General features: G+C 34.2%; 1 protein-coding gene across 1 annotated transcript; it reads right to left on the reverse strand.

Moving 5' to 3' along the window:
* Positions 1 to 544: 544 nt before the first annotated feature.
* LOC142624732 (chloride channel protein CLC-d) lies at positions 545 to 12,442 on the reverse strand. Its single transcript, XM_075798467.1, has 23 exons — positions 11,935 to 12,442; positions 11,755 to 11,827; positions 10,983 to 11,204; positions 10,837 to 10,883; positions 10,647 to 10,745; positions 8,748 to 8,822; positions 7,781 to 7,869; positions 7,387 to 7,527; positions 7,233 to 7,303; positions 7,077 to 7,156; positions 6,797 to 6,946; positions 6,224 to 6,283; positions 6,046 to 6,120; positions 5,637 to 5,788; positions 4,146 to 4,281; positions 3,945 to 4,073; positions 3,120 to 3,197; positions 2,974 to 3,029; positions 2,390 to 2,476; positions 2,150 to 2,306; positions 1,949 to 2,050; positions 1,819 to 1,865; positions 545 to 934 (listed from the first exon to the last, which is right to left on the reverse strand). Exons 1-23 carry the CDS (start codon positions 12,115 to 12,117, stop codon positions 838 to 840), a joined length of 2,406 nt encoding a protein of 801 aa, XP_075654582.1. The 5' UTR covers positions 12,118 to 12,442; the 3' UTR covers positions 545 to 837.
* Positions 12,443 to 16,793: the final 4,351 nt, after the last annotated feature.

Below are 16,793 nucleotides of genomic sequence, written 5' to 3' on the forward strand. Positions count from 1 at the left end.
TCTCAAATTGATAGATTGGGAGTTGGGGAGGACATTATAAAAGCGGTGAAATTTAGAGTAGAAAAATTATTCTTAAAATCCTACTTCTTTTTCCACCGTCAACGTTCTATATCTTATTTATGCAAACAGGAAACTCTAGTTTTAAATAAAAGTTCATTTAATTTGTATTTATTTGGATTTTGGATATTGAAATTAGGGTTTCTTCTAAGTGAGTTTTTTGTGCTGGACTTGTTTGGGCGATTTTTCTTGTGTGAGATCACCAATGAGAAAAAACTCTAATTCTAAGCAGAGGATTATAATTATTATTTTTTGTTTGCGTATAAAGAAATTGGGGATTTTGAAAAGCTTAGACTGTTCGTGGAAGGGGCATTTCGTAAGAAGATGAAAAAAATAATAAACAGGTTCTAGTTTTTGTTGTTATTTTGGTTTGATTTGAATGAGAAGCTCAACTTAGGAAGTCAAGTTTATGTTTTTAGTTCAGTAGGTCAAAAAATAAATAAAAACCCAGTAGTGCACAATTTACTTTGTGCAGAGAGAGAGGAAAAAAATAAAAAAAAAACTTTGTGCCACTAATCTATCATATGATTATTTTTCTCAGTTGTATATGATACAAAATTTAGATGGGCGTGGTCACTGACACCCCCACCTCCCCGGGCGCACTTTTTCTTTTTCTACCGCGACAAGCCGACAACATTCAAAGGGGGAGTAATTAATTGTCGATTCTAAACCTATAAGCTAGGTACATTTATGATTACAAAATAGAAGAAAGAATTAGATTCAGGAAAGAATTGGAGTAAGCAGAAAGAATGAATCTCCAAGGAACATAGGACAGAAACATCAGCTGGATGTATGACCTTGGACCAGAAGACCATTGAGAAGTGGGCGTTCTGCATCCTCATTCCCCATAGAAAATCTTCTATCATGATGCCGTGCTCTGCGATCAGATGTTTATGGACAGGATTAATAAGTTGAAAATAAAAAATAAATGAAAACATATTGCTTCACATTTGATAATATAGGCACTAAGCTCTGCAAGTAATACAGTGGCAGAATAAGTTGTCTATAAGGAAAACAGATGGCTCAGTCAAAGACCAGATTGCTATTACATGGCCAAAGGGTGACTTAATCATTGAAACCGTAGGCATGAAAGAAATATAATTTTGATATGTTCAAGATCTGACAAGAATTCCAAAAGTAAAGCTCTAATCAAAATGGAAGCTTTCACTCCCATTAAAATGTACCATATATTCTACAAAATGAAAAGAGTAACATGCAATATTTTATTGAAATAGAGGGTCTTGCAGTACACCAAAAGGCCAAAGTTGGTTTTCAATTTCCAATTCATGTGTGCAACTAGCCGTCTCTTCATTTGAGATGGACTTCTAATCACCCTTCTCTAATAAAATAATTTATCAATAATCAAGACAGAAGAAAATAAATAAATTACCATTAGTCCAATAAATTCAAAATATAAAGATCAAAAAATAAATAAATTCAACATAGAAGGGGGGACTGTTATACACTCATCAAAACAGACAAAAACTGGCATGTTATTTCTGTTAAGAGTTTAAAGGAACATCAAAATCAACGTAGGAAGAATTTTCCCTTTGCTTGCTTTGCAGAGTAAAAAATCACATGCCGATAGACATCTCTGAATCCTATATGCTAAGCACCATTAAAGAAAGAGTTACCGTTTGAAAATTGATTCTCAAGTCGTAAGTCCACAAAACAGTACTAAACTGGCTCTATAGATTAAATTCAGAATTCTCCATCGCAGAGTATCAAAGTTCATATATCTAAGCAAAGCATTATAGAGACCTTACACTGGTCGATTGGAGCTCTACTGTAGCTGATTCCTCATTATCCTGTGATGCAAACCATCAAATGTTGATTACTATATAGTCTATACATTCTGAATATATAGAAAGGTTAAGGACAGTAGCAATACCTCAATCAACAAATCCTTCCGGGTTATCAGACCAATCACACGAGATGGACGAGGGACAACAAATATATGTCTCAAACCTAGTTGGCGGAAAAGATTATATACCTGTACAAGAAAGAAGATGCAATGTTTATCTGACAAGATTAGAAATAGACAGGACACACGCATACAAAAATAATCCTACATGTAAGGACATATAATCACCTTCGTCAGAGACATATCTTCGGGGACAATGTATGGAGATGGATTCAAAAATGGGGCAAGATCTATGTACATTTCCAAGTCATCAGGACTAAGATGTATATCATCCAAAGTTAATCCTTTACTGGAAACAGGTTTGACAAATTCACTCGGAGTGTGCCTGGAGTTTAGAGGTACAATCAAAATCTTATAGAGAAGTGAAGATAAGGCAAGACTTAACTGCAGTATGAAACCACCAATTACCTTATAGGCCTGGATCCAGCTCTTGTATCACTGGGCAAAGGACTGTGCTGGAAATCTACCTTAGACTGAAGAAGTACCAACATATGACTGCATCATGAACCAAATACTAAAAATGTCATTTTCTAACGATCCATTTGTTTCGACATTAACGATTTCTAAAACATGAGTCATTATTTAAAAAGCATTTTTGAAAAACTATCTCATTATCCTATGTTTAATACCATCTTTTTTTTTTTTGATTAGTATGTTTGATACCTTCTTTAAAAATGAGACACAGTTGTTTTCAATAGTTTCCATATTGCCTCTTAACTTGCTTTATTTAGCATGCCATGAGATAGAATTGTTTTTAGGAAAATTTAAGCATAAAAAAATCTCTAAAAATAAATTATATTTTTAATAGGATTTTCCATTCACCAAAGATAGTTTTTTCATTTGAATTTTTTTTATGACATGAAATACAGGAAAATGCAAAAAACTATCTACACAAAATGTTTTCCACTGAAACAAACAAAGCGCAAATACATGTTTCTGCTTCTAACAAATGATATCACACACAGAAAGAAAACCAACTCAATATGCTATACCTGCGAAGCATAAGCCCAATGACAAGCGTTTCCCCATTTCTTGTGTGATCAATCACCTGGGTAGGTTGAAGTATGATAAAGTAATTAAGAAATGGGCTAGAACACCATTAAAATTGGAATTAAGAGCAAAGTAGAGTTAAGCTTACAGGAAAACCATTATGTTTGTTGCTCCGCAAAATAGAAACAACATCTGCAACCTTAACAACACGAGGGAAGGAGACCACCTTCAAAGTTGGGAAAGAAAGAAGTGCTCAGTCAATTTATGATGGCATGCACAATGCAAGTAGAAGAAGGAAAAAAAAACCAATATAATGCACCCAAAGCCAAATATCAGGAAAAAGAAATGTATCCACCACCATATTATGTATGCATGTTCATCAGAAGGTACACCTCTTGATTTGAAAGATAATGAGCATAATATTTGATATTGGAGGTGATTTTTTCCCCCTAATTTTTGTTATTAGTTTCCAAAAATTTTAATAGTTACTAAATTTTCCTTTTCCGTATGGGGAGAAATCATTTGCACTCTTTTACCAAAAGCTTCTCCATTTTTTGTCTTCCCTAGTCTATTGTACTAATATGATTATATTATAGCACAACAGCAAAATGCATATCTTCCACAAATAAGACCAATTTATCTTTTTTATAGTTTTTCTTTTCATTAATTGTAAGGCGGCAGGGTTTTCTTTCTCTAAAAGCCTCAGTCAAATTATGTGAACCATAACCCTAGGTTCTGCATGGCCTATTTCAGGTAAGCATATTCCAATTTACTTAGGCCAAAATACCTATCAAAAAGCTTAGTTGGGCCAGAATACAATAATTTTTTACACCTATACACATTACATGTGTCTACGTCCTAACGTCTACATTTATAAGGGCTGCTGTTAGGAAGGCTCATGTCTGTCTTGACACTAGACATTCGTTGAAAATCAATAATTAATGGAAAAATTGAAATTATAAGTGACATTCACCCTTTGTCCACAGGCCTCTTTAGCTGCCATTTTACGCATCTGGTACTTAGGTCTAGATTCCAGTAATGGAATGCCCCTCAGTTGTGCCTGTTCCTCATATAGGCCTTCATTAAAAGCATCACCAACAGCCTGCCAAAGGAAAAGACTAAGTATATTTCATAACGCAACTATTAGTAAAATGACAAACCCTGAAAACAATACCTTTGAAATTAGAAGAACAAGCATGATCAGAGGTAAAAGTTTCAAGTTATTTGTGATCTCAACCATAATGACACAAAGAGAGACTGTCATCCGCATTGAACCTCCAAGAAAAGAAGCAGCTCCCAGTAGAGCATATCTAAAAAGTCCAAGAAAAAGCACATCAGGAACAAGAATGAAGGCAGCATGTAGCAAATTGTATTTGCTGGCAATCTAACAGAAAACAGTCTTAAGCAAAGCACACGATCATGAAATTAGAAGTGGCAATAGAAAAGGTTCATATGGAGGTAATAGCAGCATATGTATTGACTATAACACGGAGAAACAAAAAAGAGGGCACATAATTGTATGTCACATAGAAATGTTTTTTCATACAGGTAAGACAAAATGTCATTAAAAAGGGACTACTACACGTAAAAAAAAACATGCAGCAGTCAGAAGAGTGCATCAAATAATAAAGCAGAAAAGAAAAAGACAAAAAAAAAACTATATAAAAGAAATAAGGGAGTCTATAAACATCGGATGGAATCACTAGATGGGAGTCCCCAAGCCCGAGACCAATCAAATAAAGTCCCTGTGAAAGACGCTAGGATCTGCTCCCCCTGGCCACTTCATATCCTCAAATGCGCACCTATTCCACTCCCTCCAAGTACACCCACCCATCAAACACAGTCTCAAGAAGCACCCAGGCAACCCCAAAAGATCTAAAAACAAAGCTCCACAACTGATGGGCCACCCCACAATGGATTAGAAGATGGTTAACAAATTCCCCATCACATCGGCACACGCAGCACCAATCCACAACAGAATAACCATGTTTCCTCAAATTGTCTGCAGTGAGGATCTTCCCCAAAGCCGCTGTCCAAACAAAGAAAGAAACTCTTTTGGGGGCCTTGACCCCCCAAATAGCTTTCCAAAGAAAGACAAGGCCAGCTCAACACACTATAAAAAGACCAAATCTCAAAACACCATTCTTCCTTAGCTTCCACCTCATCTGGTCCCCACCCTAACTAAGTAAAATATTAGACTCCAAAATATGAGTAAAAGCTGCTGCCAAGTCTATTTTCCAATCATTAAATCATGATGGAACCGCAAAAAGGAATACAAAAATCAGATATAGCATTTTCTAACTAATTGTTGGCAGAGCTGCACAAGTACATAGTATTAACAGGGAGACCTATTTTCCAGAGCTTCAAGGAAGTTTCCCATGGCTAAACTAGCCTTTATAAAATTCAGACAGTGGATAGAGCTTCTGTTCATTAGATCTTTAAACACAAAATGTTGGTCAAACCTACATATACAAGTGTAATGCCTAAAGTTATGGCTTTCAATTGAAGAACTGGAAATTTTCAACAAAGAAGAAATAAACAACCAATTTAAGGCCCACATCCACTCATAGACTAATCTCAAGAAAGAAGAATTCTGAAGCTTGAGTTGCAAAAAATATGAATCTGAAATAAAAATTCCACAGGATGAAACGATCATGATACTCACGTTCCCTCTTCGATGTGGAGCTTCTTGTAAAAGTTAACAACAAACATGCCAACTAGACGTCCATAAGTTGATCCTATCATTATTCCGGGAACAAATTGACCAGCTGGGACTGCAGTACCAAATGTCACCACAGCTAGGGTATAAAACATAACCTGCGGTACATTAAAAGAAGGAAAAACTTGCATTAAGCATAACTTCAAGCACCAAAACAGCAACAATATATTTGCACATTATGTGAACTGCAAAAGTAATTCAAATGTTAGTTGGAAGTCCTGGCTCAACTGATGTATATGCAACATAGTTAATCAGAATAAGATGCTGTAAAGTAATTAAGAGAAAGCACTGTAGTGCATGAGCAGTATATCTGTCCAAAAGACTATGCAGAAAACTAAGATAATAAATGCAGTACCAAAAAGGTCAACAAACTTTGAGCACTGTACTCATGAATTGTTTTTGCACTGAACAAATTCCTTATGGCATCATCCTGTACCAACAAAGAAAAATTCCAGTAAACTGAAACCATAGAGGCACCATGCTAATGTAGCCATATAAATGAAAGAATAAGGTTTCCGGAAATAAAGAAAAACCTGAGTATTGAAGAATATAGTTGCAAGGTCATTGTATTCCTTATCCTTACTGCAATAAAACTGAAAATGGAAAAAAATTAAGATAAGAATATGTGAAAGCTACATCAAGACTCCACAACATATATCTTAAGGTTAAAAATTAAAAGTACCCACCAAAAAGACAAGCGTTGACATTCAATACTTAAAGAAGGAAGAAAAAAAAATGAAACAAAAAGTTCTCATTATCTGCAACAACAAATTTCATCATATGAAAGTATCTACAATTAGGTTATAAAAGAATATTGAGTCAGCAACATCACACCATTCATGGTTTAGGGTCCAGATTCTAACCACAAATTTATTTTGATATATAAGTGGGTATAATAAACTATTCTTCTTTTCAAAATCACAAGAACACACAATCTATTCAAGTTTAAGATAACTGAAAAAATTATGATAGTGAATTAGTAAAATAAATGGAGTTTATGTTGGGCATGTGATAGAACCTCAAAATTACATGTCAGATAGAAAATCAACTGTAAACAAAACCTTAAAAGTAATCCAAAAGGAACAAAAACCAGTATCAGAACTTACATTTACATAATTCCCATACATTCCAGGTGGCCTTGGGCATTCTATACCAGAATCAGGATCTGAATCAGGACATGGACTGCATTTTCTTAAAAGTGGTAATCCAAAGGAAATAAATGAGGTTATCAGGGAGACAAGGCATGCTTCAATAATCTGCAAGGATTTTTTTTTTTGGGAGAGGTGATGGGTAAGATATAACCATTAGATAACAATAAATTATAGGAATAAAAGAACATAAGCATATAGAGCATGTAATTTCCATAATTGTTCCTCAAAACGCTACCTTGACTCGGTTCCCTTTCTTGTGTAAATGATTTCGGCGCCAATAAGATATATAACGAGTAAGTTGGTTAAACAGGGCTCCTGCCAAAAAGACAAAAATTAAATCAAAAAACTTGATGAAGAAAATTTCTATGTAAACCATCTTCGCAAAACTTACCTAGTAGACCTCCAATAACTCCAATAATTGCCATTGGCAGCATCTCCTCAAAAGAGTAGTCCTCTTGAGCACTGAAAATAAGATCACTTAGAAAACAAGCAAAAGCTCAAGGCAGAGATGAATACAGAAGAGTCAAGTAAGTTTAGATCCTAACCCTGATATATCCCAGATTATGAAGCCACCAGAGCCAAAATGTCCACAGTTTCCGCTCTTACACCACCCCATTGCAGTACGCACCACAACAGCCACAACAGCAGATGTAAAGAAGACACGCCACATAAGTTGACTCCTCCACCTTCAATTGTATAATGCAAATCAATTTAAAGGGTCTCCCATATATAAATTTATAAATCTGAAACATTTCTAGAGTTGAATATTTCACGTCATAAAAAGTAGCACATTTCCAAAGAAACTAATGCTCTTTGAACCATGCATACAAAAATGTGTCAAGAGATATAAATTAATCAAGAAAAGGCACTTTTTTACCCTTCCCAGCATACCCTCTAATCCCAATATTAATTATGCAATCAAGAACAAAATTATCTTACCAAGATGTAACTTCTTCCAATGCAAATAATACACCACCAACTGGAGCTCTAAAAGCAGCAGCGACTCCAGCTGCACACCCACAGGTTACCTTTTCAAAACATTAGACAAATGGAAAATGAGCAAAATTTAGAGGCATACCACCTCCATAGTCAGATGACAGGAGCCCAGAGTAGTACATATCTAAGCACACTGACAAATAAGAAAGATTACAAATAAAGTAGCAATTCTTCACATTAACATACAAACCAAAGAGGTTGCAGTATAAGATTATCAGCAGAAAGCACCAGTTTTACAGAAGGATTAGCCTTTTAATTGGACAGAAAAGGTTTCTTATGGACTGATAGTTCATCTCCAAGTGAATGAGAAGCATCCAAGTCAGTACCATCTTTTGTAGTTATAATCCATATTAAGAATTAGAATTATCCAACAAAAATACTTCTCTACTCCTAATATAACCCCTTCAACTAAGTAATAATACAAGTGCACGCTCCATAGACAAGACCTAGAGAACTGTTGTGATTAAAGCATATTATCATGCATGTACAGATTGATATGATGCCCTTGCATGATACAATTATTGATAAAATATTAGCACAAAAATATCTATAAAATGAAAATGAACATAAAACATGTTGAGAACTCTGAACTGGAAAATTTTTCAGATTTATTATATTACACATGGTACATTTCTCTTTCGGCAAACCCAAAAATACAAATAAAAATTGTTGTGCCAATATCCTGTGATATCCAGAACACTAAACAAAACTTGCACAGGACATTAAGATTATTAGTTATGACTGTCACAAAAAGAGATTAAACAAAGCATATTATTCTGTCTAATGGTTTTTTCTACATGTCAAAATCAACAAAGAAATATATTTATGGTTAGAGGATACTCAGTTGAATTTGGAAAATATGACACGTGGAGGCTTTAGACTACTAAATAAAAGGCTTAAAGTCACTCACAAGATCACGGCGATCCCGATCACTCTTAAAAACTTGCAACCATCTGGAACTTAGATGATATTTTGTGGATCCACCCTGAATTACACACAACACAAAAGAAAACTTTAGTTTGTAAGGCTAACTCTAGAAAGAGGCTAAACATACAGTGTCAATAAATAAATAAAATGAAGACATGGTAATAGCTAGGATTTTCTTTCCTCTAACCCTGGGAGCATGTTTGATTATTAGCATTATACATAGAAATTTCAACAAAATACGAGTTACAAAAATCACTAATAAACACCAGAATAGATCTTCGCATCAAGTTACATGAAAAAGAATCAGAAAAGCAATGAAATAAACTCCAACAAAAATACATTTTGATGCAAGTTATTTTCATTTATCCATATTGCTAAGCAAACTATTAAGGACCAGCAATACAAAACTCCCACCGTTCAAGCGTATCAAGAACCAATCTTAGATTATGTCATGGAACTAAAAACAATACATGGTTGTATAGTAAAACAAATGTCTTTTGAGTACAGATTTATGAAATCACACAGGGTGGCTCTTTTTAAACCAACCAAGATTCATGATGGCAGTGTCATGTTCAAATAAGAACAGTAAGATAAAACATTCACCTTAAATAAAATATTGACACATCTCAAGCAAGCCAGATGAGGGATGTCAAAGAAAAAGGATCAAGATATATAAGTACCAAACTAATACATTTGACCTCCCTTAATACATAATCAAGTGGCTGTGGTTGCACAAAAATCTTTAGTAGGAGTTGGACTTGAAACTTGCATTGGAGCATAAAATGAAAACATGATCAAAAGAAATCAAAACTTTTGTACGTTAATAATATTTAGCTTCCTTGTGAAGTAATAGTCCTTCATCACATGGTGCCCTGTCTAATATCTGATTTTATAATATTGGACGTTAGAAATAATCAGTTATTGTCTTGGAGCAGGGACACTTGGGAACATGACTTTAATGACCTTCGCACCATGAAAACCACAATGTTTTCTTTTAATTTCAAATTTTTAATTTTTTTCTGTTGAGGCCTTAGAAACCCCTAGTCTTCAAATGGAAAAAAGGGTAATAAAAGACAATGAACTCTAAAAGGGGGACTTGTGTTTGGGAAATAAAAGAAGAATAAAACAAAAGAATAGGACAGGAATCAGCACTAAAGGTTTGTAGAGATCAGCATCAAGCGAGGGAAAAAAAAATTAGATAGCGCCAATGCATCAACACCTAGGGTTGCTTCAAGGGTTTGTTTGGGATCCACTTATTTTGTTAAAACTAAAAACTTTTTGCTGAAAGTACTATAGATAAAGGTAAAAGTTAGCTGAAATAGTACAATAAGACCCATAAATAGTACAAAAAAGAACAATGAGGCCTATGAGTAGTAGCAAAAATAAGCTGAATAGTAAAATAAGCTAGCTTTTTAATTTGAAGCCAAACGCACACCAAATCAGCACTAAGTATGATAGAAACCCAGGAATCACCACCAAGCACTGGAAGAAAACTCCCTACCGAAATTTTACAAATCCATCAACAGTTTCAATAGTGAGATTTAAGCCCTTTAGATAGAGCCCCAAATTACATCAAACGTGGAAGCAAATAAAATCATAATAACCTTAGATCATAATTCATATATGGAAATAAAATTCAAATAGCCATCAAATCTCTCTAATAGCTTCAATTAAAATCACTCAACATCAATCACAATCAACCATGATTCAAGTCCAACAAATTCAATCAACATTAATGGGCCTTAACAGGTCTAATTTGGTATCCGCAGACTCTGCACTGAAAGGGGAAGGGGGATTTGAAAAAAAAAAATTATTCAAAACAACCAAAACAAAAAGGTCTGCCCAGTCAGAATATATTTAATTACTAGCAGCATGTGCTTACTTGTCCAAGCAAAGAAGCAATACAAGCACCAGTATGAACAAGAGGACCTTCTTTTCCTAGAGCTAGACCACCTCCCACTGAGCCAATGCTTCCAAATATCTATAAATTACCAGGAAAAAGACCACAAATAAAACACATATCAAGTGTAAACTAAACAAGTAACTCAGAATGCAAAGACAGACCTTTGTACCTTTCCAATCAAGGTTCTGAAAAGAAGAATACCATGAATATCAATTCCTGTACATTAGATTGACACTTCACTGTCAACATACATGACATTGAGACAGTTGACTGATGAATACATCTTAAAATAGCTAACTGACAGGTCTAGCTCACCATTCAAATAACCCTTGATTTCAGGAATTCCGGATCCAGCTGCTGCTGGTGCAAAATTTGTGACAATATATACAGACGAAAAGACTAGAACTAAGTTGATTAATACGTATACAATAAACCCAGCCACATATGATTTTTGTATTATAGAGAAAGTCAATGCAAACTTCCAGCCGGCAAAGTTCTCAACCGAAAGATTTATGAAAACGGCAGCTAATCCAGTACCTGAAAAAAAAGTTCAAAGGAAATCAGATATACAGCAAAACAATATATATAACATAAACATTGGCAACTAGACTAACTACATTAATCTAACCCTTTGCTCACATCTATAGATACGAAAAGATAAAAACAAAAAATCTACTTTCGTCTTTGGATTACAAAACTATGTATTACATAGCATCAAACTTCATTTTTGATGAGTAAAACTTTATTTTATAGCATCAATTGACTCAAAAACCTTATCAAAACCCGTGGGAATCTGAAATAAACTAAATTAATGTACAGAACTACATTTTTCTTGTTCATTCATTTTCCAATCCACTAGTTCAAATGCTTCGTTTAAACTAAATACTACCATTTGCAATATTAACAAGCACATTTCCGATCAAAGTATCTTCGATTCTCGATTTCCTTAAGCAAACTGACTAACCATCTATCAATCTATCTACCAAACCTAAAAATTCCATTGTGATGAATAAACCGAGCATAATCGATTAGTCTAAATAGATTCACAAACTCACAGAATCAAAAAAAAAAAAGCTAAAGAGATTACCTATGCCAATGAGCAAAGAAAAGAACCACTTCACCATTACATAATATCCAACGTAGAGCTTTCCTCTCTGTTCCTATACATCTCAAAACAAAATTCACACAAAATTCAACTCGGAGAAAAAACGAATTTTTCAAACTTTTTCAAGCACAATTTTGTGATCACAGAGAAGAAAACAAAGACCTGCTCTTCCCAATAGGCATAGTTCTCGACGACTTCGTAGTCAAGGCTCTCAACGCCGCCGCTACTCCCATCGCTTCTCTGCACGAGCCCTATGTCTTCTTGCTCGCCTTCCTCGGCGTTCGGTAGCCGCGACCACGCGAGCCTCGCAGTCTCGATCCCATTCTGAAGGTGATTCGATAACATGATACTTTGATCTTGGCTTTACGAAATTCGAATTCCAAACCCTAGAGCCCACCGAAGAAGAATTCAATTTTCCTCCAAAACTCTTCCGATTCGGGAATTCAAGTCCCGTACGGCATTTGAATATTCAGCCTCTTGAGCAGATCGGAGAATTTCAAAAACCCCGAAATTTTTTGCTTATTTTAGAGAAGAGGAAGAAGAGAGAATTGAGAGATGGAAATGACCGTTGCGTACAACGAAGACTGGCTCTCTCTCTCTCTCTCTCTCAATCTCGGTCTTTCTGAGTTTGGATGCTGAGTCTATTTACTAGGAGTGGTGAGAATGACAGTTCGATTTTGTTCGAATGACAGTTCGATTTTCTTTTTTCTTTGTAACGAAGGTTGGCCGTAAAGGCGTTCATTTAATTTTATTTTTAACATGATAGGTGAGCCGTCTGCTCAAATGGTAATTTTTTTTTTTTAAATGTATAAATAAGAAATTTAGGATTAATCTTCACTAATATCAAAAAAACCTATTTGTAAAAAAAAAAATAATAATAATAATGTAATCCAACAGTAAAATTTTCAAAATTTATTTTTATTAAAAAAATATTGACTAAAGTTATTGTCTTAGACTATAAATAATTTACTAATTTAGTAACTAAATAATACTTACTATTCTCAAAAAAAATATTCAATTTATATAATAAATATATAATTTCATTAAATCAACAATAAGGGATTTGTGGTTCGATTTTTGCTTATACCAAATATTAATTGATATATTGATTTGATTATAAAAAGTAATCATTATAAGCAAACGTCATAATTTGAAATATTATTGTATCTATTTTAAAAATAAAGTATATAAATATATAAGTTATACATTTAAAAAATTTGTTTAAAAATATATTACTACGTTTGAGCTTAGTTAGTTAAATGGTTTGACTAAATTTAGGCATAAACCTAACTTGTTTGTTAAATAAATGGACATAAATAGCTGCATTAGAGGATATAATAAAAAATTGAGGCTTCATTTGGTACACCCAATTAAACATATGTTTTCAGTTTTTAAACAATATTACACATATTTTTACACTTTTTCACCTATACGTATTTTCACGCATATTTTCAAACACATATTTTCAACTTTTAAGTGCATATATCAAACACCTTCTAAATTTCATAAGAATTTGTTCAAGAATATATTGTGATATTTGAACTTAACTCGTTTAATGGTAAAGCTAAATTTAGGCATCAGCTTCACTTATTTGCTAAATAAATGGATATAAATAGTCGGGTACATCGAGGTTAGTGTAAGTTGTTGCACTGTCGATTGCACAAACATGTTAGATGCACGGCTGGATCAGTGTCCGTGATGTAAGATTTGGTGACAACTCCGTGGAAAGCACTGATGTGAATTCGCTGGTAGTGGTGGCTGATGACGTGGGCCAATATTGTAATGGAATTACTGAAAGTTCGTTGTAACCAATGGTTGAGTCGTGGGTTTGAAAGTGCGACTGTTGTTGTGGACTTGAGTTAAGTACCACCGTTGACACCATGTTCGGTTGGAAGGGAGAAATGGTTTTATTTTCTCTTGCCTAGGAAAAATTCTATCACCAAGGTATTAGCTTTGGTGGGACACTTGTTTACTGTTGAGGAACAAATTAAGTGCACCTTCTCTCAACAGTAAGTGCACCAATATAAAAATATGCGACTTTTTTAAATTAAGAATGCGTTTGGATCTAATTTAATTGTGGTTGCGTTTTGAGTTTTCTGCTCTTTTTTTTTTTTTTTTTTTTTTTTTTCTGTTTCTGCTGCGGGGATAGTGCGCACTATGCGCATACTGTTCACATACTTTTTCAACAATTTTTTTATTAAAAATGGGTATCGCAATACTATTCACACATTTAAAAATTATGTTGCTACAATGTTTTCAGTTTTCAATTTTCAGCAATAAGTTTTATCCAAACGGACCCTAAAAAATGAAAAATAAATAGAAAAAGTATCTAAAAATTTTTAAAAATCAAGAAAATTTGATTTTTTTTTTTATTTATTGAAATGTAGGGTCCGTTTGGATAGAACTTATTGCTGAAAACTGAAAACTGAAAACTGAAAACACTGTAGCAAAATAATTTTTAAATGTGTGAATAGTACCGTGGGACCCATTTTTAATGAAAAAGTTGCTGAAAAGTGAAATTTGTGGGTTCATGAACAGTGCACGAATGCACTGTTCATGAGGAATTAGTCAACAACTACGGCTGAAAAAAGAAAAAAAGAAAAAAAAAAAGGAAGCTGAAAATGCTGAAACGCTGAAACGCAGGGATAAGTTGAATCCAAACGCCCTCGTAGTGTAAATAGATAATCTAATGTAGAATATTTTGAAAAGTAAATATATAAAATAAAATAAAGGTAAGTTCTTATACTAAAATAGATATAAGTTTTTATACAAATTGATGTGAATACTCTCTCTCTCTCTCTCTCTCTCTCTCTCTCTCTCTCTCTCTCTCTCTCTCTCTCTCTCTCTCTCTCTCTCTCTCTCTCTCTCTCTCTCTCTCTCTCTCTCTCTCTCTCTCTCTCTCTCTCTCTCGTGTTAGGGAGGAAGTCTAGGATTTATTATATCTCAACTTCTAAGTAAAAATTATGAGTTCTTTTTTTAAGGTTATTTCCCCAAAATAAAAATATGCATTTAATCACCAACTATAAAAGCTTCAAAATTAATGCCAACACTGTGAGAGCACAATCAAGCTTTCAAGTTGTATCATGTAAGTATCACCGTGAGTATAAGGGCTTGTGAGGTGTGAGGGGTAGGGGTCGAGATTCAAGTCTTTAAGAGGGAATTTCACACACATTTACACTTAGATTAGGCTAAAGTAAAATTTTATCTTGTATATAAAATAAATAAATAAATAAGTAAGTTGTATCATGTAAGTATGTAACCATCCTCTCCTCTGCTTTACTTGAGGGAGAAAAAAGTAACCATCCCTCCATTTAAAATGTATTTATTTATTTTATATATTTTTTTGGATAAATGCCATAATATTTCAAAGTTATGACGCTCACTTAACAATGATTGCTCTAAATATGTCTTCAGTGCACAACCAAATTCGTAAGTGAAATGGACTATATCCATCTCTATTGAGAGAATATTCAGTGGTCCGTGCCAATGCAACAAAACTTGGTCATGGAAGCATTTTGTCACATCATCCTAGTGAATTAAATCATGTTAACACCGTTAGCCTCTAAAGCAAAATCAAATTTAATCATCATTAATTTATCAAACAAATTCATTAATTCTGGCATATAAGCTGATGGGAAAAAAATTCAAATGTCAAAAGTTTTATATAAGTAAAATAACTACATCAAATGTATACAAACTATTCAATTTTTTTTTCTTTTGGTCTTTTAAATGTGCATATATTTGTGTATGTTAATTGCTGAGATATATGGGAGTTTTTATTTTATTTTATTTTTTTATATATTTCAGAGCTGAGGGATTTGAACCTTAGATGTCTCTATTAGAAATACTAGAAGACGTCAATCAATTGAACTACAAGGCTTTTGACTAGAATTTCAATTGTGTTTTATGTCTCACATTTAATATCTATTAATTTCCTTTGTTTTTATGCTTATTTTCTTTTGGGGTCCATTTTTTATGATTGATACAAAACAAAATTAATATTTTTTGGAATGTGGTTAGGACTTAGGAGCCTAAAATTAATGCAAAAGAATTTATCTCAAAGTTAGATGCAATACAAGGAAGTGTTAACCAAACTAAAGGCGGCTTGGCAATAAAAGATTTGGGGAGAAATACAGAGGTTATACAAAGTATACAAAAAAGAAAAAGGCATTATGCAGAAGAAATATGAACAGAGAAGAGTTTGTACAGAAAATGAATACCTCTCATTCTTTTTTTTTTCTTTTTTGGTAAACAAAGTCGTCAACTTGAATTAAATAAGAGAGTTGAGGCAGAGCTTCTCAAAATACATGCCAATAGAGTCATAATACAGAAGCATAGACATGTCCACTGGGGGATCATCATAAATCCTAAAATCTTGATCTTGCATAGCTCCCTTCTTAGCCAAAAAGTCTGCACACTGGTTCGCCTCCTAAAGCAGTGTCTGATCTTGACTCTAGGCATCTGCTCCATGAGGTACCTGCAATCCAAAATGAGGAGAGAGTGAGCAGTGTTAATACTAGCATTCTCTGCCACCCAATCAGCCACAACTTTAGCATCAATCTCGATCTCCGCAGCCTGCATCCCTATTGAGCAGCAAATCCTCAGTCCATCTCTTAAGAGCCCATAACTCCGCATCCACACTCGAAGATATACCTATAGCTCGGGAGAAACCTTTAACCCAACCACCCTCATGGTTTCGAATTAGTGCTCCTCCCCCAGCCTTCCCTGGGCTCCCAACAGAGGAGCCATCGGTGTTCAGCTTATACCAGTTCGGGTCAGGTTTATTCCATTTCACATTAACTGGCACTTTGGATGAGCAATGCCTAGCCCGCCCAACACAAAAGAAGAAATTAGAGGCCAAGTTTTGAGACTCTCTGGTCAATCTGGTGTTTGGTGCCGGCTCATGAAATCACATTTGCTTCTTTACAATGAGAGATTTTTCATGAAAGTGTGAAAGTGCTAAGACTAATGCAGTAGAAGAAATGCGTTCCTCATGTTGTGTGTCACCATTGGATATAAAT

Source organism: Castanea sativa, chromosome 2 (genome assembly GCF_040712315.1).
Source record: "Castanea sativa cultivar Marrone di Chiusa Pesio chromosome 2, ASM4071231v1".
Classification (NCBI taxonomy): Eukaryota; Viridiplantae; Streptophyta; class Magnoliopsida; order Fagales; family Fagaceae; genus Castanea; species Castanea sativa.

Bases quoted from the DNA above. Each gene is read 5' to 3' on its own strand.
- LOC142624732 (XM_075798467.1), bottom strand. From the start codon at position 12,117: ATGTTATCGAATCACCTTCAGAATGGGATCGAGACTGCGAGGCTCGCG. The intron at 7,528-7,780 runs GTAAGATAATTT...ATACAATTGAAG, and splicing joins TTGGAAGAAGTTACATCTTG to GTGGAGGAGTCAACTTATGT. The intron at 3,030-3,119 runs GTAAGCTTAACT...CAACCTACCCAG, and splicing joins ACAAACATAATGGTTTTCCT to GTGATTGATCACACAAGAAA.